Raw genomic sequence first — 22,497 nt, 5'->3', positions numbered from 1 at the left:
CCTATTCTGTGGTGGCTGATGTAGACCCAGGAAGGCTACGGAACCTTCTCACTGCTCTGAGCAGACTGGTGTGTTAGGGAAGACCCAGGACCGGCCAAGGTGATCCTCGGGCTCCAGCCACCACATCTCAGCTGTCCATGAGCAACTGGACTGGTTTCCACTTTCGATAAATCACTAGTGTTCACAATAGGGCCCTGCAAGTACATTTATGGGAGGAGGAGAAGAAGGGGGAGGGGACAAAGAAAGTGGGGTGGCGAGGCGGGTCAGGAGGGGGTGGGATGGCAGCTGCTCAGCCCATATACAGACCCTCTCCTTTGGTCTGTTTTCTTTTGTAACAGTAATCATTCCACAAACATGAGAGCAGCAAGGAGGGATGAGGGAAGGGAGAGTGAGGAGAAATGTAGCATCTGGAGAGATGCTGTTTAGCTGGCCGGCTTCCCATGCCAGCATTTAATGGCTGCAAGCTTGCCATGGCCACTTGGCATCGAGTACAGGAAGGTCTTCAATGCATTCCACTGGGTTCACACTGTCAGCCACTCGCCCAGGGGGTGTGTGTAGGGAGGTGCTAAACCCCAAAGTGACACGATGCCCAGGCTGGATATCAAGCAACTACGTTTACAGTGGACACGTGAGTTGCTTTCGTCCATCTTTCAGGAATCGCATACTCTCCTTTGGGCCGTGCGCAAGGCAGGTGGCTATGTTTTGTCTAGCGGCTCTGTGGGCACAAGGCATGCCCGCCATCATCGGAACAGAACATCTGCTTGGCTCCCTCCTCCTCACCCAACCGCACATTCCATGTGGCAGCTGGGGTTCAACTCCAGAAACCACTGGTGTGGAGCCCATTTGGTCCCATAATAAATGACATGGGAACATCTGGAGATGTGGCTGGAGACAACTGGGGTGGGTCCCTCACAGTAGGAACACATCTCACATTTGGTCACCACACAAAAACAGATGCTCCGGGGGCCTGCCTCCACTGGCCAGCGGCAAAGACCTTCCCTCCGCTCAGGCTCTGGAACTATTCCTGGGGATGGAGCCCACCCTCCACCCCACGGCCAGCAACATGGCACTGAGGCACAGACCCTGCTGAAAGCCTGCAGTGGCTCCCCGTCAGCTCCCGGCCACACTTGAAGCCTTGAGGGGCGTGCCCTCCTGCATCTCCCCATTCTGGAGGAGTAGGCTCTGGTCACACTGACTGTTTACTGTCCCAAGAATGCACCAGGCTCTCTCGCTCGTGCCCCCACGACTCTGCCTGGCACACCCTTTGCCTGACAGAACGACTTGGCTGAGACCTACATCGCTCCAAGACTCAACTCAAGAAAAACCTACACTGCAAGGTACTGCTCCGCCCCAGCACTTCCCCTCTAAGCTGGATTAGGAGCCCTCTCTGCGCCCCTGATGCCTTGTGGCAACTTCCATCAGGGAGCATAGAGATGCACAGAACTGCTCCCTGTCTTATCAGGCTCCCCACCAGCTATGGGCCGCTCAGGCTCCTCCTCTATCCCCAGCCCCTGGCTGAGTGGCTGTTCTACAAATACTGGATAGAGGCGTGGAGGGAGGGTTGGAGAGAGAAAGAGGGCAGGAGGGAGGGAGGGAGAGAAAGGAGGGCAGGCGCTCGGGGTTTGGAGCGCACCCCTGCAGGACGCTGACCTGCATCCATGCTGTGGTTCATCTGGTGGTCACTGGTTTCTCCATCTTCACTCAGGTAGCCAGGGGGCGGGGTTTCTGAGAATCAGAAGGAAAGGGGTTATTAACTGGCCTCCACACTTGGAGAGAGATTTTTTTTTGCAAACTCTCGCACATTCGCACCCTGTGCCGGTAGCAGGGCTGGAGGAATCATGGGCCTCCAAGCAAGGACACCGCTCCTGGTCCCGCTGTCCTCCGCCTCCCACCTCAGGCTCCCCACCCGATCATTACCTCATTCCCACCCCTGTTCACACCATCCCACTCCGAAGTCTGAAATGTCTGTTTCTAGAACCTCGGCCAGGCTGGCTTTACCCCCTCCTTCGAGTTCCGGTTGAAGATCACCCTCGAGGGAGGCTGTTGACTTGCTTCAGCCTGGCCCATCTCTGTCCTCCAAAGGGCGACCCCTCAAACCAAACCGCACTCTGGCTCCAGCGCCGACTCCTGGGCAGCTGCCTGGTTATACGCTGTCTCTTTAGGGGACCTCTTCGCTTCCCAAGTGGGCTGCGAGTCCAGCAGAGAAGGTGATCTGCTTCTCTGAATGACGCCCGGCCCTGACTGAGCTTTCTGAGCTGAATGAACACAGTGGGGGGCCTGCCCCTGGACAGCAGCATCCCCGGTGCAGGATCGGACAAGGCTGGGGCTGTAAAGTGGGTCTCTCCTGACAGCGGTGACCCACACGTACAGGCCTGCCGTCAACCTCGGCCCAGGAAACTCACTAGGGTTAACGCTGGTCCCAATAGGACGCTCTGGAAGGAACACAGCATGGCCACCGCCCAGCAGCCACCGCCCTGCAGGGGACCAGCCCAGTGCTGCGGGCTGTTTCCCTGGACTCCGAGGGTGCTGCTGGTTCACGCTGTGTTTGCATGTCAGTGAGGGGCTTCTAAAAGCTCCTGCACTCTCTGACAGTGGGGCCCACTTCTCCCTGGGGAGGGAAAACTCGAACTGGCCTCCGCCCCCACCCAGGCTGTAAGCTCAGAGGCTGACTCACAGGCCAACTCTGCACTCGCCCACGTGGCTCAGAGCACCCACGGCCTCGCAGCCCCCGGGCCGGCAGGGATCCTGCCTGAACTTCAGCGCCGGCCTCAAGGGCGGTGAGAGGAACACAGCATCGCTATTTCCGCTTCCAAAATAAATGACTGCGCTGAGGCCGGGCGGAAGGGTCACACCGCCACTCCTCGCAGCCAAGAAAAGCATCGTTAGTGAGCGGGAGCCAAGGCCACGGGTCCTCTCCCAACAGGGATGTGGTTCTGAGTCAGGGGCCAGCGCTGTGTGCACAGAGGGGGTGACAGGGAGGCCAAGGGGGCCCAAGTGGAGCAGCAGGACCCATGTCCCCCGGCCGGCCCGCACGGCCAGCACCCACCTGGAATATTGCTCTGCGGCTCGATGCCCGCGGGGAAGTTAGTGTTCTCGGGGATGGAATGGCTGTAGTCGTCCAGCGGCGGGAACTCGGCCGGGATCTCTGTGTGGCGCGGCACCAACACCGGAGGTAGAACTGCCCAGGGGAGACAGAGCAGAGGTGAACCAAGGCCCTGCACCCCCAAATACACTGCAGACCCTCCCTCAGGAAGAGGAAGGAGGAGAGAAAAGGGGCTAGGGGAGGCGGTGGCATGAAGCACCTGCAGACCCCAGAGAGGGGGCCATACCTGGGGTCTCTACCCTCTGGTAGTGGTAGGGGTTCACGCAGACCTCGTCCTTCTTCATGTTGAAGGCGAACTCACACAGCTCCATGGCCCGCAGCTCATGGTGGCTGTGCAGGTCGGGCCATCGCCACAGGCGGCAGTAGATGACATGGGGGAGCCCTTTCCGATGAGACACCTGCAGTCGGCCATCCAGGGACCTGCCGGGAGGGGAGGAGCAAAGAGAGACAGTGAAGTGGACGTGGCGTGCCTCCTCCAAAGTCCTGCCTGCTGCGGCCCGAGCGAGCCTGCTGGCAGGGACGCAGGAGCCCTCCCTCGCTCGCTCCCTTCTCCCCAACGCAGAGGCCCGGAGATCAGAGACCCGCTAACTCAGTGCTGGACGGGATCCCGGGAGGACACAGAGGCCCACCAAGGAAGCCGTGCCTCCCGGGGCCGCAGAGTGGGCTTGGCTCTCCCAGGCCCTGGGGGAGAGCTCACCCCCACCCACCCCCACATAAACGGAAGGGCACTGGAGCCCCCCCGGGTCTGCACAGGTCCAGGAGCCAGGGGAGGTGGGCGGGGGCCAGGGATGAAGGAGAAAATGAGCTCTTTAGGTAAGTGCACAGGTGAGCAAGCACACAGCACGGCTCTCATCGCTCTCCACACTCACCCAGTGCCTCCCTCACACATCAGAAAACAAGAAAAACAAACACAAGAACAACTCCAAACATCTCTTTTTTAGGTGATATTTGTGATGAGTCCGGGAGAGAAAGAGGGACACTAAAGGGGCTTTTAAATGGCAAGAGCCTACACTGCAGACCTCCCAGGAGTGCCTTTCAGTGTGAGGGGTGGTTGCAGGGGGACCCAGGTGTCACCCACAGGGCCCTGCGTGGGCTGAGCAGGAGCCAGCCCCTGGCACCACACCACACTCGGTTCTGCGACTGTCCCCAGCCCAGATGGGCCAGACACATGGCAAATAGCAGTGCCCTGTCTCTGTCAAACCACGTCCTCCATGGTGACTCGGCCTCTGAGCAGCTGTGACCCCCTCCTCTCAGGCCAGGCCCAAGTGTGGTCCAGGACCAGCAGATCGGGTCCACGGAAGCTCCTACCCAACCGACTAAATCAGAACCTTCCTCTTTATAAAATCCCAGGTAACTGCATGACAAGCACGTTGGGCAGGAGACAGGACTGGGGAGCTCAGGACTGGCAGGGGCACCATCAGCCAAGAGCAGGTGGGCAGGCAGGTGGCTTCCGGAGGGCAGGAGGCTTCAGGTGATGTCTAGTCCCACCAGGTAAAGGGAGTCTAGTCACACACACAATAGTAACACGTATTCTATGAACACCTACTCTGTGTGGCACCGGGAAAGGGTAGTGGGCACAGCTTTTCTACAGCTGGGTGGGGCTGGCCGAGAAGCATTTGCGAGCTCTCCCTCCCTGCCCCCATGTGACCGAGGGCACCCGTTTGCCTGAATAAATGGGACTTAGGGGCACTCTGTGAGGAGCAGGCAGAAATGGGGCAGCCAGTGGACACGATGAAGGTGATGGAGGCCAAGGTCTGAGTGGGAGGTGGGCTGTGATGTGGTCATCGTGGGTTTTTGTAGTTGAGGGATGGGAAAGAGTCAAGAAGGGGGTGAAAGAGGACAGAAGGGTATCAGATCCGTACGCAGAGAACTTCCGTTTCCTGGTTCCTCATCCAATCCTTTCTATGTTATGTGGGCTGTTTCCTCAGGGCCTGAAGAGCTTGGCTGTCTATTGGAACAACTATGTCACAGAAAGCTCCAGGCAAAGAGGAGGGAAGGAGGAGAACGGAGGAGAAGGGGGTTAAAGGGAAGGGGTACAGGGGGAGGGGAGAGCATAGGAGAAGCTGGTGGAGGGGAGGGAGAGAGGAGGGACGCAGAGAGGAAGGATGGATGGGGGAGGAAGGGGAGGCCGAAGAAGGGGGGACGAGGGTAAGAAATGTCCTTCAGGTCAAATAAAACAAACTGAATAGATGCATTTATCTCTGTTCTGCCCCAAACAATAAGTAGGAAAATAGCAGAAGAAAGTGGAAAGCAGATGGCCGAATGGGAACAGACAGCAGAGTGGAGAGAGCTGAAACCAAGCACCTGTCAGAGGAAGCCAACAAAAGTGATTCCATTGGCGCCTCAGAACCCGGGACTAGGGAGCTGAAGGCACCACACACTTCGCAGGATGAGGCTGAAAACAGGAGGATGGGTTGAAAGCTTATAGAAGAGGCAGTCAGATCCCGTCCCCCATTTCCAAGCCCCCACAAACAGGGCCTCCCCGATCCTGCGAGAGGCAGGTTTGCTCTCTGCAGAAAATAAACTGGAGAGGGGGCTCTGGACGGGGCCACCAGGGCACAGTTTGGGGTGAAGGTCAGATGAGGGCTGGGATGAGGATTCCTGGAGGCTCCCTTGCTCACTTGGGACCCAGAACAGTGATGAATGGTCCATGTCCCCACCCCCTCTGGTGAAGAAATTAAACAGCTCAGCTCACAAGGGACCTGCAATCTGACATTTGGGGACACCCTCCCCCAACAAAATGACCCTATACCTGCCAACTCCCCCTATACAGGGTAGCCCACCAGGCTGGAGCATTTCATGTGTTTTCATTGCCTCGCTCTTAAATATGAATGCACAGCCCAAACCCAGCATTTTAAAGAAAGCCACTAACAGGAGGCACAGAGGAAGAAATAAGGAGGGAGGGGAAAGGCAAGTCTGAGGCAAGAAAGAGGAAACTTCCAAGGTAAATAAAACAAAACAAATACTACTCTCAGGGAAATAGGATATTGCAATCCTAAAATAGGAATCTTTATAGACTATTAAAAAATAAAACCTCTTGGAAACAAAAAAGAATATAAATTAAAAATGCAAGAAAGAATCAAGTCAAGGACTTCTTGAATTCTTAAACTATTATTTACATTAATTATTTTGATAACATAATTAATTTTTTAAAAAACAAGGGAGCTACAGTAATCAAGGCAGTGTGGTCATGACAAAAAACAAACAAACAAAGAAACCCCCTGAGAAACAGATGATGGAACCTAAGAAAGTCCAGAAATAGTCACATATATCTGGACAACTGATTTTGGACAAAGGTCCAAAGACAAAGAGAAAGGGCAGTCTTTTCTATAAATGGCGCCAGGAGAGTTGGGTATCCAAATGCAAGGAAAATGAACTTCCATCTACACTGGCCCCCAATACAAAAATGAGCTGAGTGGATCCTAATAGAAAGCCTAGCACAAGGCAACGTCTAGAAGGAAACAGGAGACATGCTCTGTGACCTTGCGATAGGCAAACACTGCTTAGCTATCACACCAGAAACACATAAATTTGACTTTATCAAAATGTAAGCTTCTGGTCTTTGAAAGTTACTGTTAAGAGACTAAAAAGACAAGACACAAATTGGGAGAAAACATTTGCAAAGTACCTATCTGATCGAGGTCCTATGTCTGAAATAAAGGACTCAATAAACTCAATATTAAGAAAACAGCCAACCCAACTATAAAAACACACCAAGAGCAACAAAGTCATTTGACCAGGATCACAGGGCAGTCTGCACAAGGCCCGAGGGGGAGGCCGGCGCTCCTGGCGGCCAGGCTGGACCCAACGGAGGGCAGGGAGACAGGCATGCTCTCCAGCTCACAAGCACGTGACCTCTGGGCTGGCGGGGCAGTATTTTCCAGAAGTCATCCGGTCCATGCCCCTGCTTCTGGGCCATACAATCCCTAACTCATGACACGGATGGCATCTCATTCACTCCCAATGCATCAGCGACAACTCCTCTTGGTTTAGCCTGGGCTGCCCAGAGCCAACGCTGGTAGTCCTCCTTCTCCCCTGTCCCGCTCAAAACACACGCCGATGCTTCCCAAAGTAATACTAGCAAGTGGGGAGTTTCAGCTGCTGGATTTAATTTAGCTGATGTGTCTGTTACACACCCTCACGAGCCTCAGAGGGCACCAGGCCTATTTTAAGTTAATCCAATAAATAGGTCTTCGTTCTGAGCTGATGTTACCATAACATGCTCAGTTGCAGGAAAGGATCCCTTTGTGACCCGCTCTCCTGACCCAGCCTTTCTTGTGGCCCAAGACCAGCTGCTGGGCCCGGACAGTCCCAGGAACCTGCCTTTGCCTCCTCCCCATCTGTGACACAGATCTCTTCTCACACCCTGGCTTCCTGACGAGAGACCCCCCGAAAGTCTTTCTCCAGCAACTCCCTCCAGCTCCTTTGACAGAGGTTTTAATCCTTAAATATATTCTTCACCAGCTGAACCATTTCCTGTGGCAGGAAATTAGGTTTCCTCCCATTGGCTCCAAGTGGGACCCATAAAGTATCCCAAAATGGTGGTGGAAGCCACAGCCAAGGATGTGGACATGCGGGAGTCCAAAGCCAACAGCGAGGGGAAGCCTGCCAGAGGCTCCCGGGGGGAGAGGGCAGGGCTGGGCCCCCCTCCTGCCGCATGCCACTCGTGTCCTCTGTTGCCAGTGACCACCTCCCCACAGCCACCTGGAGGCCGATGTGAATGCTGGTGGATTTGGACATGGGGGTTAGGGAGAAGAGTGGAAGCAGAGAACATAAGCTCCAGAAACACACAAAGATCTATTCAGCATGAACCATGCGCCAGGCACACAGCTATCGTGTGAGAATACGAAACTGACAAAGCCCAGTATATCCTGCCCTCACCAAGCGCAGAGAACTGAAGGGGCTTGCCCAAGGTCAAATAACTTGTGAAAGGCAGGGCCAGAATTGCAACCCAGACCAGTGCTGAGAAATGGAGGGTGGGGAGTGGGATGAGCAGTACTTTTTCTGCTACCCCACGCTGCATCCCTATCAGGGAGTGGACCTCTTAGCAATCATCAAATAGTTCTGAACACCTATCATATCCCAGGCACTGCGCCCGTTACCTGAGTCAAAGAAGTGAACAAAAAGTAAATTTGTCAACACTATCGTATTTCCACTGAAACTGATTTTATTTAGTGCACATCCAATACGAAAATGTCTAGCTTCTTTCAGAAACAAGCTTTCTCTTGTCCTATTTTGAGCAGTAGTAACAACAGTGGGCAGAAGTTACTGCCATGCTATGCCAGGCCCTGTGCTGGCCACTTGATGTCTGCAGTAGGTGGAATTAGCCACCCTCTCTGACCCTTGCCCTTTGCTGGATGGCTTTGCTGCTCCTCCTACCATGGGTGGAGTGTACGTCCTTGTTCCTTGACTTTGGGCTAGGCCAGTGGTCGGCAAACTGCGGCTCTCGAGCCACATGCGGCTCTTTGGCCCCTTGAGTGTGGCCACAAAGTTTCAATCGCATTGTACGTGTGCGCCCACACGTGGTATTTTGTGGAAGAGCCACACTCAGGGGGCCGCAGTTTGCCGACCACTGGGCTAGGCTATTGCTTTGGTCCATGAAACATCAGCAGGAGGGTAAAGTACCATCGTGTGTTTCTGCTTGCCCTCTTGCACCACCTCTGCCCTCACCATGGGAAGAGCCTTTCTGGAGCAGCTGCTGCCCCTCAGCCTGGGCCCAGGAACCAACACAGTTGGAAGAGACTGAGGCGATCCTGCAGCAAAGGGCCACGCCCAGGTGAGCCACAGAAGCATGAGTCAGCATAAACCATCATTGCTTTGGGGTGGTTTGTTACCCAACACTAGCTGACTGCTACACTAACTCCACCACCAGTCTTTCCAATAAACTTGCAAGTTTTACTGATGGAGAAATAGAGTGTCTGAAAGGTCATCCAACTTTGCAAAGGCCCAGAGTTCATCTAAAGTGAAGGCAGGCTTTGTGACTCACTCTTCCCTAACTGTAAATGGCAATCATGCTATTTCCTGACCGTGACTAGAATACCATGATATGACTTGACCATTTCAGAAGGACATCGTTTTTATTTCTAGAGAACAACCTCCCTATAGGCTTTCGGAGTCAATTTGCATCAAATATGAACGTATACCCAAATGCTCAACTAATGTTAATTTCTTGAAGTGGCCCAAGTAGCATATTGATAACTCAATATGTTATCAATATCAAACCAAACCTCTGGCATCCATTTCAATTCAATTTATTCTTTATCTTTACTTTCCCCCTAGTATCTGCTATATGTTGGTGTAAGAAAAGGGGGTTATTTCCCATCTTGGGTCGGATTACCAACTACTACTACAAAGCCATACTCATGCCCATACTTCCCGGAGCATGCAGGCTGCAGCTGGCAGGTCCATCTGCTCTGAATGCCTATACTTCCCTCCTACACCAGTGGGATGAGTCCTCACCTCTTCCCCTTGGACAACAAGCAAGCTGGCCTGCTAGCACGTGTTCACAGACCCACAAGGAAATCTTTGCACTCCACTCTCCCTGAGCTTTGTATTTTATGTGGGTTTTATTTTTGTTTCTTTTTCTCATTCAAAATAAAAACAAGGTCTGAACGACTTCAAGTTTGAGTTAGGTGTGCACTCATCAAGCCTTCATAAGAAGGCAGAACAAATTCTGCTGGAGACTTTAAAAGGCCGCTTGCATGGGTTCCACTTGGCCTCTGAGCAGTGGTGGTCTGTCCTGAGATATCGCTCTCTCTTCTGCACCTTAATATGCAAGTTTCAGAAGGTGCCTCCAGTCCTCCAGGCCATGGACAGCCCAGGACAGCTAGTTGATAGAGCAGCAAACAGAAAAGCCCTGAAAACTCTCCTGCTGAGAGTTTTTACTTGGGGGTTCACCCAGGATCACTTCCTCCGGGTAAACATAGCCCCAAACCAAAGCTTCCTTTGTTCTGAGCAGAAGACCTGCTGGGGGCTATGTGCCGAGCCCCCTGGCTGCAGGTGACACACCGCAGAGGCCTCCCGTTCAGGGAACAGTGTCCTGCTCAGCTGAAGCTCTGGCAACTGGAAGTCCACCCAAATACCCACTTTGGAAAATGACAGACATCCGCCCACCTCCCAGAACCTTCTCTTTACCCATGGTTCTCAAGGGACCCAGGGGAGTGAGTTTGCCTCTTAGGGGACTTTTTGGCAATATCTGGAGACATTTTAGGTTATGACAACTGGGGGTGGGGCCAATACTGGCATCTGGTGGACAGAGGCCAGGATGCTGCTAACCATCCTACAGCGCACAGGACAGCACCCCCCTCCCAAAGAGCGATCTGGCCCCAAACCTTCTGTTTGCTGCTCTATCAACTAGCTGTCCTGGGTTTTATTTTTGTTTCTTTTTTCTTTTTCTCATTCAAAATAAAAACAAGGTCTGAACGACTTCAAGTGGACCCTTGAGAGCATCTTGCCGAATCCCTTCCTTCTGTGGTTGAGGAGACCGAGACTGATGCGTTAAGAACCTCCAGGTCACCCAGCAAATGAGCTTGGAGCACGAGGCAGCCTCCCAACTGCTATTTCCCTGCAGCTGGGCTTCCCCGCTGATGAGCCTGCGAAGTGCGAGTCCACTCTCCCGCCTGGTGAGTCAAGTACGACGAAACATATTCTTTTCTCGGCTGTATTGAATCTTAAAGTTGCCTGAAGGCCTCACGCTTTAGGACGGCAAAAGCTGTTTTCAAAAACGAGCTGAGCAATCGGTGCCTCTGGGTGGACAATGTACACTGTAATTCCTGTCCTATCATTGCAACTTTCTGAGGTTTGAAATTATATTAAAATAAAAAGAAACTGAGCTTTGAGCTGTACGCTGAAAATACTATTCCCAGACACTTTCAACGTTGTCTTTGGTGGTTGGTGTTTAAATAAAAAGCAACGTCTCCAACGTCAGCGTGTTCTGTTCATGTGGCACCACCGAGAAGGCAGCTGGCTTCTTGTGGTGGGGCAGGTTCTGGATAATTGAGGTTTCACTGGCAGCTCTGCCGCAGTGACCACACGTTCTAGCCCAGTGTCGTAAGTGTCCTCAGCAAGTTCTGGAAGTACTTGAAGCACGTTTTTAATGTTCCAGTTTAGACTGGCCCCTGAGGAGCTGCAACCGGCATTTCACAACCCTGATACCAGTCATTGAACCATTTCCACCAAGAACAACTCAATTCCCATCTGAACTCGCAGATGGATCATATCCGGTGTTCCAGGCTGCCAAACCGGGGGAACACCGTCAAATGCCAGGCTGAAGCCCCCGTGCTGTGCTTCAGAGCGGTGGCTAGTCTCTTCTCCACTCCTCCCCCGGAGACTCTCCCAGCAGCCAGTTCAGGGCCACAACAAGTAGGGGCTCATGGGGCCTGGAGTGTGAGTCCCAGAGGGGGCAGGAGCCTCCAGGGAAGAAGCCAAGGACCAGCGGCCCTGCCCTCTGTGGGGGGCTGAACCCCACAGGAAACACAGGAAGATCATCTGGACCTCTGGGCTTCCTTCCTTCCGAAGGGCTGGGGATGGGCACAGAGAGGGAGACTGATTTATGGAGAAAGCTCGGCTTCATTCTAATCACTGGACAGCACACGTACACGGACAGCTTTCCCACATCCGGCTATGAGAAAGACGAGCCCCACTGTTTCTCAACCTTGGCACCCCCAACGTTTGGGGCCAGATCGCTCTTTGGGAGGGGGGTGCTGTCCTGTGCGCTGTAGGATGGTTAGCAGCATCCTGGCCTCTGTCCACCAGATGCCAGTATTGGCCCACCCCCAGTTGTCATAACCTAAAATGTCTCCAGATATTGCCAAAAAGTCCCCTAAGAGGCAAACTCACTCCCCTGGGTCCCTTGAGAACCATGGGTAAATAGAAGGTTCTGGGAGGTGGGCGGAGGTCGGGGAGAACTGAAGCAATTCATAACTCAGAGTTAGGTGTTTACTGGTACTTCTCACGGGCTACAGGAATGCTATGGGCTGGGTACCCCTACTCCCATTTTACAGGTGAAAGATTCATGGAACGGTGGATGACTTGCCCAAAGATGCCAAGAACAGCAATAAGAAGTGCCTGGCCTTGAATCTGGGTGTTACACCCCAGACCTAGTTCCCTATGAATGCAAAACACAGGGTTCGCTGTGTTAGAATCATCAGAGATTCTACTTGGGCTCTGGGGAGACCGCTGTCCCTGTCCCCTCTTTTCCCCATTGCAAAGAAAAGTAGTGAAATCTTGAAGGAGAAGGAGGGAAAGGAGAAGGGGGAGGAGGAAGAGAAGAGGGGGATTTCATTTGCAAGCTTTCTATTTAACAGCGTCGGTTTCACAAACTCTTTTCTTTTCTCCAAACACCAATTTGACGGGCATGGCTTTTTCTCAAGTGTCAGGATCACAGAGGTTTCAAACCAGAAACCGAAGATGCTACAGAGACCTGGGCTGGTCTCTGGTTGATGGAAGAAGGGGAAAGAACAATTATGAGGCTTCACAGAACTTTCTGAACGGCCGTTTCACTCTGCCAGTTGACATTCACTGGGAGTGGAATGAAGCCTGAAGATCATCTACTCATTTGTTTTTAAAGAGATCGCTCCTGGCCCGTTCAGGATTCTCACCGTTCTTGGCAGCCTTCTGATGGGCTTAAGACAGAAAGCACACTTCACCCCAGCTTTCACAACCCCCAACCACAAAGCACACCTCATAAAATACAGGGAGTCTGAAATGCAATCATGGATCCAGGTGCATTTAGACACCTCTTCTCATTGCTCTGGTGCTGCCGGCCTCCCGTGGCCCCGCTGGGCAGCGAGACTGCTCACCAGCCAACACTTAGAGCAGCGGTTCTCAACCTGTGGGTCGCGACCCCTTTGGCGGTTGAACGACCCTTTCACAGGGGTCGCCTAAGACCATCCTGCATATCAGATATTTACATGACGATTCATAACAGTAGCAACATTACAGTTATGAAGTAGCAACGAAAATAATTTTATGGTTGGGTCACAACATGAGGAACTGTATTTAAAGGGAGGCTCTCTGTTTCCAAATTGCTTTTGGGAAACGGATTCATTTGTATTTTCAATTTGCGGGGGAATCAAAATAAAATGCCAGACTGAACCCACAGGCCCGAAAAGAGTCCTTCTCTCTGTGACACAGTGAAGCTCCATCTAAACCCTGGAGGGGAAGCTGAGAAGAAAGAGCTTTTGGAGACTGTTAGGTAATTATCTTGGCTTCGACCTGTCCCTCTGCAGAAAAGAAACGGGCTTAGAGGTGGTGAGGGGGGTGGAAATACAGACCCCAGCCTTCTGTTGATGAAAGCCTTGAAACTTAGAAATACGTTTGCACTCCTGAAAAGTAAAAAGAGCAGAGCAGCAAAAACTCACCTCCCCTGACGAGTGTTCCTCTCGTCTTATCTGCCAGCGAGCTTCTGTGTTAGCTCACATCACTACACAAACAATTCTTATTACGAGACTCTTAGTCACTCTGTTTTTCACTTTCTTCCACGAAGCAGCAACCATTAAGGCCTGAGTATCCTCTCCGGGCCATCTCTCCCCAGCCCCGGTTCCCAGCCTCCCACCTCCTGCCTCACCGGCTTTGCATGAATCCAGTCCCTGAATCACTTCCTGTGGGCAGGCTGCACGTTCAGAGCGGGGTTTTCTTTCTTCTTTTTTTGGAGAAGATTCTCACAGACATTTGGGGTTAAATGAGTGAAACCAGGAGAGGATGACTGGCTGTCTTATCCTATCAAAACACATCAAAGTTTCCAACGACTTACAGAAAAATGGAGTTGGGGGAGGGGTGTGGGGGGCGAGGTGAAGAGGGCAAATAAGGAGGTTTTGTGTTAAATAAGGAGGTTTTGTGTTAATTGCATAGTTTGTACTTCCTTCGTGATGAGTCACAGGCATTACAGAGCATGCACAGGGTGACATTCACACGGGAGAAGTGGTGCTTGCTCAAGCTCCAACCTCACAACAATTCCTGGTGAAATACCATACAATACGGGCTGGGAAAGGAACGTTCTCGCATTTCAGTCTTCACCACATTTACAACTCTTTCCCTATTTTTAAAAGGGCCCCAAAGCCCTTAGGCTCCTCCAACCTTTCAGTTCAGCCACCGTGGGGGAGCTGGAAGGGGTGGGAAGCAGCTACATTTTTAGAAGACATTAAGGACCATGAATTTAAATAGCTACCTTTGTACCCAGAAAATGCGGCATTTGCCGGATACCAACCTCTAACATTCGACAAACACTCTGCCCCTTTCTGGACCAGCGCTTTATAAGCTTACATAAGCCCTTTCCATCTCACCAGTAACAAAGAACGTGTCCTGTATATTCTGGGCACCCATGTCCTGAGGACAGTGAAGCAGCCAATTAGCATTCCTTTCAGTCTAAGGGGACAGACTTCCTATTGTGCCTAAACAAAAGGTTCTGGTTCATTGGGGGCAATTTCACCTAAAACAGCAATGGACCCCTATGGGCAGGAAGATAGGAATTCCAAGTAAGCAAGCCGGGAGGATTCAGACAGGCCAGGCGAGCACTCACAATGTCAGGGTGGCAACAGCCAGCTGCTTAAGCTGGCCTCACCCATTCAATGGCTCTTGGCCAACAGCTGCATCCCAAACACAGAAAGGCTTCCAGGTGAGGCCCCTCCCCTGGTCCTGGACACTCACAACCCCGCACCCAGCCCGCCTAGTCGCAGTCAAGATTCACACAGTACCTGCCCACCCACCACTTCATCAGACCCCTACCCCCCACCACACACACACACACACACACACACACACACACACACTTCCCAAACAGAAGGCATGTTTCAAGGTCTGATTTACAGGTTCGGAAATTCAAAGTGCGGAACTCGCCCAAGTAGCAGAGGTAACTGCTGCAGCCACGGCACAGACCCTGGGCTTCGGCCTCCCCAGCGCAGACTGTCAGCCAGCGGCAGCACGCGGCGGCCACATGTGGGTCCACAGGCTCTCTTCAGCACCATGACAGACCCCATTATGCCTCTAGCTCAAAATTCATCCCATTTTGTGTCTCTTTCTGCAGAATGATCTCTCTCTCTGTCCCCCCATCCTCAAAGGCTTACAGTCCCTAACGTCCTACACTCACCAAACGGATCGTCATTTAGCACTGAAGACCTGCTACCACTAAGCAGCCTCACGTGTTTCTGGCTTCCCTTCCGACCGACGGACGGGAGCTCCTTGAGGACGGAGCACGGGGCTTGTATATCACATTTGCTCACAAGTAGGTCATGAGTATGAAATTATTCCTGGGCACCAACAGTCAGACGAGGTAGCAAACAAACAAATAAAAACCTCAGGCTGAACCCCAGCCTTATAACCCAATCAGGGCATCAAGCCTGGTGGCAAAGGGACCCACAGTCGCACCTCACCGCCAGAGACCCGAGACCAGAAATGGGTTTTAAGCAATCCCTTGGTCTGGAGATGTGCAATTAAAAACAGCAGGGGAATGGCAACCTCACGTGCCAGTTGTTATGCTAAAGCAGCCAGTGGGGAAAGGCACTTGGAACGAGGAAGTCTGCCCATTTCACTTGCCATCGGAAAGAGACAAAGTCATTTGTGACTGAGGCTGTAGGCAGACAGGAGATAGGAGGCATTGCAATAAATTCACTCAACAGGTATTTGTTGAACAGAGATGTTAGCAGCGTTGGATTTACTAGAAGAGAAAGCCTGGATACATCTGGGGGAGTGGACTGGAACATCAGTGGTAGCTGAGTAAGGGGCGGGGTCTCCAGGTATGGGTCATCCCATGGGTAAAATGATGGGCTCAACCATCTCTAGTGTCTCCTTGCCTTCCAGCACTGACATTCCACAGACCTGTGAAATACTCTAATTTGCAGTGGAAAGCAGCTTAAAGGTGGCTGTGCCTACACTTTCCATTCCTTTGCTGCCTTTAGGCACGTAGGGCCTTGGAGAAAACAAACCTGAATCAATAGCAGCAGAGCAAATACATGAGCAAGAATGAGGACTACCCACAGAAAGTCCTTTCTCCTCTGCTCTGCGTGGGTGAGAGAGAAACTTCAGAACTCGGCTTCTTTCTGCAGGTGAGAAGCAAAACAACAAAAATAGCCTCTCAACCCTAGCAGCCATATCAGCAAAACAGAGGCAGTCACAGCTGTGATGTGATAGGAAGGCATTAACCTGGTATCAAACCGCTTCCTGACAGAGAAGACTGCTTTAAACCAGAAAGGTGAGGGGGTCTGCCAACTGCTGACCTCGAGTGAGAGGTCACGGAGTGGAGGCCATGGCTGCAGGCGTGCTCACCTCTGTGGCCGGCGGGCTTTGGTGGAATTCGACCCGACCAGAGTGAACACAGATGACCTCTTGTGGTACAAGAACCACAGGCCTTCAGAAACGGGGGTGGGGGCTCCGAAGATCAGCCATTTCACTGCACCTCCCTTTGCTCTCCACAGATGGGGAAACTCAGGCCCAGAAGGGGACAGCATCTACCCAGGAATCCTTCTGAGTGAACTGGGTGTTCTTTTTCCGACCCAGGAATCTGTGATCCCCAAAATCTCTGTGACCCAAAATGGAGAATTCAGCTGTCGGCTCACAAAACTAATACCACAGCACAGGGCTGGGGCTCCATCCCCGGCAGGAAGACCGGAGATTTCTGTGAAGGAGGACTGTGCTGCTGCATGTCCAACCTCCACACACCCAGCTGGGGCCCCAGTGCCATCTCGGCCTGTCTGTCAAGTAAGCCGGGGGCCCATCTCCCGGTTCTGCAAACAGTGCTGCTCCCTCCTCACCCCTCCTCCCTCGGCCAGAGCGCAGAACACACCTCCACTGGGGCCTGGGGCGTTGGAATGTGACAATGGAAGGAACATTAAACAAGGGCTGAAGAAGTGAATTTCTGAGTTCTCCAACAGGATCCTTGGCAGGAGCAGAGCAGAGGAGGGGCCTTAGAGGCTGGGCCACTGGGCGCCTGGAGGGATGGGAGGAAGACTTCCTGGTGTTCCTTCTTCCACCCACTACGGAGCCCACCAACTGCCTGGCTGGGACCAGGCAGCCTCTCCGCCTCAGGCAGATCCAGTTCCTGAGTCACCTGGCCATTTCTGCAGATCTCCTGGGTGCTGTCTGTTCCCTGTATTGGGCAGGAGGAGAAGTGGAGGAGTATCTCTTCCCCAAACACTGACCCAACTGTGTCCCCTCCCCGCTTAAAAAGCCTGAACCTGAGACTAGGCTGTGGCTGGCTCCCCGCTCCGAGGGAAGGGGCTCATTCTCCTTTCTGCCCATTCAGCTTCACTGACTTCAGTGATGTTCTACAGGACCACACAGGGACCATGGCTGGGCACGACTAGAAGGTGAAGCTGAAGTGTCTGACAGCAACGTCCTCCCTGCCCCGTTCCAACTCCGCACGGATTCCCACTCAGCCTGGCCGGCCGGGTGTCATGGCACAGCCCCCTTCAGCACCGCATGGCCTCCCAGCCTCAGCTCCGCTGAGCAGCCACCTGCCCTGGTCCTGAGCAGCACCTTCACAGTCTGCGCTCTGCCAGGATTCTGTCCTGTTTTAGTCAACTAGTGTGTGGGGTGTGCAGGCACAGGCCCTGCTGCTCTAAGCATCTGCGAGGAGGGTGCTTGATCAGCCAGATTTATTGAGGGCCTACTACGTGCCAGGCACTTGGTGAGTACCTCAGTTTTCCTAACTTTGCAAAGGATCAAAAACGAATGGACCAAACCAGGAACCATAAGATTCTGTGTGCAAGGAGAGCAGGGCCAAGGGCCCCTCACAGTTTGCGCAGGTCTGTCCTAATTCCTGCTTTACAGGCTCCTTGCACAACGCCATAGGGTTCACCGCACCTGCCTCACCTTCATTAAAGAGGCAACACTGACCAGCGGCTTCCGATAAGCAATGTCTTTGCTAAGCACTTTTTATTTATACACTTTAATTCTATAAGACAGGGCCCCCTTTTCCAAAAGACGACCATGAAACTCAGAGGTTAAGATTCTTCCACAAAGTCACACAGTGAGCAGGAGAGCAGAGTGGAACTCTGAACTCCCAACACAGAGCCCAGAGTTGTCGCGGTGTCAGGCCGATACCCTGCACACCCACCTGCCTTGAAGGGGGACACGGCGGAAACAAGATGAGACTGGGAACGGAGAGCTGGATTCCAACTCTGCCTCCTCTCTTTGCCACCTGGGTAACTTTAGGCAAGGTGTCCCCCTCTCGGGGCCAGTTTCCTCCCTGGGAAAGACTGGGGACTGGCGAGAGGTTCCTGTGAGAGCTGCACGTGGAAGTCCTGCAAGCACTGAGAAGTGCTACACAAAGGTCAGGCGTCACCAATCACCTTTCCGTCACGGGCCAGGAAGGCCTGCCCAACAAGGCTGCCCATCACCCACCCTGGGATTTTTAATTTATTCCTGGAACAAGTTGCTGACAAGTTGCTGACTGTGAGATTCGAGAACTTTCTAGAAACATCATCTGGGGATAATTTATGGTGTCTTTTTTTTTTTTAGGTACAAGCAGCTTTGAGCATAGGCTGAGAGAGTAACAACTTCCTTCTCAAGCCTACCAAATTTTGCCAAGTCTTCTCGAAACTCCCACCCTCACAGAGTCTGAAAGTGAAGGTCGACAGCCGTGATGGTGAACCTTTTGAGCTCGGCGTGTCAGCATTTTGAAAAACCCTAACTTAACTCTGGTGCCGTGTCACATATAGAAATTTTTTGATATTTGCAACCAGAGTAAAACAAAGACTTATATTTTTGATATTTATTTTATATATTTAAATGCCATTTCACAAAGAAAAATCAACCAAAAAAAGGGAGTTCGCGTGTCACCTCTGACATGCGTGTCACCTCTGACATGCGTGTCATAGGTTCGCCATCGCTGGTCTACAGCATTGGCCTGGGTCTCCCACGGGGGCAGGTTGGACCAGAGGTCCCTGAGGCCCCTTCTGTGATAATGTGACCATGAGCCAGAGGCTCGCTGCCTTTTCTCACACAGCGACTTCTTTCAAGAGAATTCCACTGAACAATGGGAAAGGGAGCACATTTCCAACTTCCCAGCAACACCATTCCGCGCTAGTTCCTGTTGGCAACCCGCCAAGTGCCGGGAACATAGCTCCCACGGTAAACTCCCGCCCCCCTGTGTGCGTGGCTCTGGGAGGGCGAGGGAATCCACAGGTTCCTTCCTGCCTGCACTCCACCCCCTCACGCAATGCTCTGAGCAGGAAGCGTAGGAATCGCGGGACTGCAGAAATGCAGCCCTGAGATCCCATCCCCACGCGGCCACAGAGAGCAAGGACAGGGCAGGCACGTCTGCTGCGAGGGTCTGCAGAGTCAGAAAACAGCGTCAGGCCCTGTCAGGCCCTAGAAGACCATGGCAGGCAAGACTTCAACGTATCTGCAAAGATGGCCGAGTTCCGTGTCTAAAAGCACCACAGCTCTATCGCATGTAGGATGTGGTGCCACCGACTGCTGAGAAGCAAAAAACTACTGGCTCTGATGGGAAGAGCTTCTGGGCTCTGCAAGGACCACAGAGTGAGCGCTCACTACTGACTGCTTTAACCAAATGAAAAGCCAGGGCCAAGGGAGCTCTAAAGGAGTATTTGCTCTTTCAAAGCGCATTTTTAAAAAAATACTCTTCTATAGGAAACTTTTAAACAAACGAAAGAAAACACAAGTGTAGAAGTTGCCCGTTGACATCATATTTTATATCACTTACTTCTGATATTCTTCGCTAAAATTCTTTGCTTATTACACCATTAACATCAAAACTCCTGTTTATTTCCATATAATGAAATGTTACCCAGCCATAAAGAGGAATTCATGATTGCAACATGCAAAAACATGGAAGAATCTGAAACCAATTATGCGATATGAAAGAAACAGACACGCCCCCCTGCCCACCAAAGAGTATATCCTGTACAATTTAATTAATAGAAAAATTGAGGAAATTCAAACTAATCTATAGTGACAGAAAGCAGGTCAGTGGTTGCCTGGGGGCTGGGGGGCAGCAGGCAAACAAAAGGGTGAAATGATAAAGGGCCAGGAAGAAAGTTTTGAGGGTGATGGACATGGGCATTATCTTGGTTGGGGTGATGGCTTCATGGTATATACATACATGTATCATACTCATGGTATATACGTATGTCATCAAATTATAAACTTTCAATATGTGCCATTTATTGTATGTCAATTATGCCTCAATACAAATGTTTTAAAAAATACCTCCCTAAACTCTGATGGGAACGTGATCAGAAGCCTGATTTTAAAATGCAGCAAAGCAAGCCAAAGGCCCAGACATGTATTACTCCCATGGACTGTGCAAAGGTGTCCTCCACTGCTCAGTGCACGATAAACTCTAAAGACAGGCAACACTGAAACATGCATTGGTGCGTTATGTTCCCCAAAAAGTGTTACAAATACACACACGAAGATGTCATTGAAAGAGCAGTTCTGGCTCGTCTTCTGTTTAGTTATTCACGTGGAAATGTGTGCAGATCCATTACTTGACGACGTGTAAAGTACCACCTGGGCTGACACTGCTCATCACTGAAAAGCCCTGAAGGGCAAAGCATCCCCAAGTGAGTCACCGCAGTCCATGTTGGCATTAGAGAACAAACTGTATACAGACACCCCCGCCCCTTCCTCAGTGGCGCCAGGACCGGGACACAGACACCTGGCTGTCTTACCTGGAGGTCTGGTCTGGCCAGGAAGGATCCACTGAGCAAAGGGACGTGCCAGTTAAACTGAGGAGGGTGTTCACACCCAGGAGTGAACTGGGGGGGTGTGCCAGATGCTGGGCTCTTTCCTGCCCACAGCCATGAACCGATGCTCTAGATCAGGGGTCCTCAAACTACGGCCCGAGGGCCACATGCAAATACAAATATTGTATTTGTTCCCGTTTTGTTTTTTTACTTCAAAATAAGATATGTGCAGTGTGCATAGGAATTTGTTCATAGTTTTTTTTTTATACTATAGTCCGGCCCTCCAACGGTCTGAGGGACAGTGAACTGGCCCCCTGTTTAAAAAGGTTGAGGACCCCTGCTCTAGATCAACATGGTGGGCCCACCTGGTGAGCCACATGGCCCTTTCACAAGCATCACAGACTATTTCCTAAGTTCTTTTTTATCCCTGTCAAATTCTGACGCCATTACAGCTTCCCTGTTATTTAACACAGTGGTTTAAAATGTCTTCAGATGCCGGGCAGCCTCTATAGTCACTCAGCCTCCAGACCCTCCTATCCCAGCCTCTTATTCCAAAACAAGAGTCAATCTCTGTCCATCACGAAGCCTGAGATTTGGGGTGGGAGGGTGCATGGGGTGGGGGGCGTCATTTGGAAACCTCTTATCTAGGACGCTGAGCAGGAAAAGCACTTAACACACTTAAGATCAACACCAGGGGGAAGCAAAGCTGGGGGGCAGCATTAACAAGGTGAAAAGTGGAGTGTCGCCATTCCTGCAGGGAAATTCTTTCTAGCCCATTGGTGACTTGTCCTCCAGAGTTCTGCAGAAAGACCTAGTTTATTTCCAACGTAGCCCCAGGGTCGAGTGTTTAGTACAATTCTACAGAAACCATGGAGGTTCAGTAAAAGTTCACAGATGGTGATGAATTCCTACTTGTGGCCAAGTGCACGGGGTGGGGGTGGGGGGGCAGGCGGGGGAACCTAGCTATTCAACATTTGAACGCTTATAGCCCTGAACCAATTGGTGGCAGCGGGGAGGGCAGGGGAGATGCATGGAAGAATAAAGACACAAAAGGAAATTACAAATTGAACAGTTTAACATAGTGGAAAAGAGAGCAACGGAAGCCAACTAGGGGTTCAGGACCCAGCTCCTCATTACCCAGTGGCGTGGCCTTGAGCAAGTTACTTAAGCTCTCTGTGCCTCAGTTGCCTCAAACCATCCTGTGGGTAGGTATTATCCCCAATTTAAAATTCATGGTGCAGGAGACCGGAAAATGTGAGTGGCGTTTCACAGCTCCAAGAGCTACTATCCCCCCACCGCCTCGGCCCTCCCCAGTCTGTTTTAGTCAGAGTTGCACTGGCTTTTCTGGGGCACCTGACCGCAGGTTCGGCTTCCAGAGGGTACAAATAAGCCAGTACCTGTTGAGAACCCATCAGCATTAAGAGCCAGGAACCAGGAAGGGCTTAAGGACTAGGATTCTAGTGGGTGTGCAGGAGGGGGCCTCACAGATCAGACTTTCACGATAATGAAAGACCAGCTTAGAGGTCCTTTAACCTAACCACAGGATGCAGAGTCCTGTGAGCAAGTTCTGCCGTGTGCAGAGCCGAGAGCAGTCTGTTCCTCCGTGACTTCTGGTCCTAGTCCAACCATCAGGGACCTCGCAGAACAAGCATCCCGGCTGGGCTCCCTCCCTCCAGCTTCCAGGTCCCAGGTCTTTCCGCTGACGAGGACCATCTCCTGGGACCTTCTGCTGAGTTAAGCTGACATCCA

General features: G+C 51.9%; 1 protein-coding gene across 4 annotated transcripts in view; it reads right to left on the bottom strand.

Moving 5' to 3' along the window:
* The window catches only part of SMAD3 (SMAD family member 3), a 115,610-nt gene that overhangs the window by 23,007 nt on the left and 70,106 nt on the right, over positions 1-22,497 (bottom strand). For 3 of the 4 annotated variants that reach the window (XR_002832199.1, XM_014466427.2, XM_023764588.1), the window contains exons 2-4: positions 3,330-3,523; positions 3,047-3,178; positions 1,651-1,725 (exon numbers count right to left, since the gene is read on the bottom strand). Coding sequence is in view for 3 of the 4 variants with exons in the window: in XM_014466427.2 (XP_014321913.1) it covers positions 1,651-1,725; positions 3,047-3,178; positions 3,330-3,523 (401 nt within the window). In the remaining variant the exon portion in view is untranslated. Of the gene's footprint in view, positions 1-1,650; positions 1,726-3,046; positions 3,179-3,329; positions 3,524-13,464; positions 13,589-22,497 lie in introns of those variants that run through there. The other variant, XM_014466428.2, reaches the window with a different exon arrangement.

This window comes from Myotis lucifugus, unplaced genomic scaffold (assembly GCF_000147115.1).
Source record: "Myotis lucifugus unplaced genomic scaffold, Myoluc2.0 scaffold_338, whole genome shotgun sequence".
Lineage (NCBI taxonomy): Eukaryota > Metazoa > Chordata > Mammalia > Chiroptera > Vespertilionidae > Myotis > Myotis lucifugus.
This window is presented reverse-complemented; position numbering and strand designations above follow the sequence as displayed.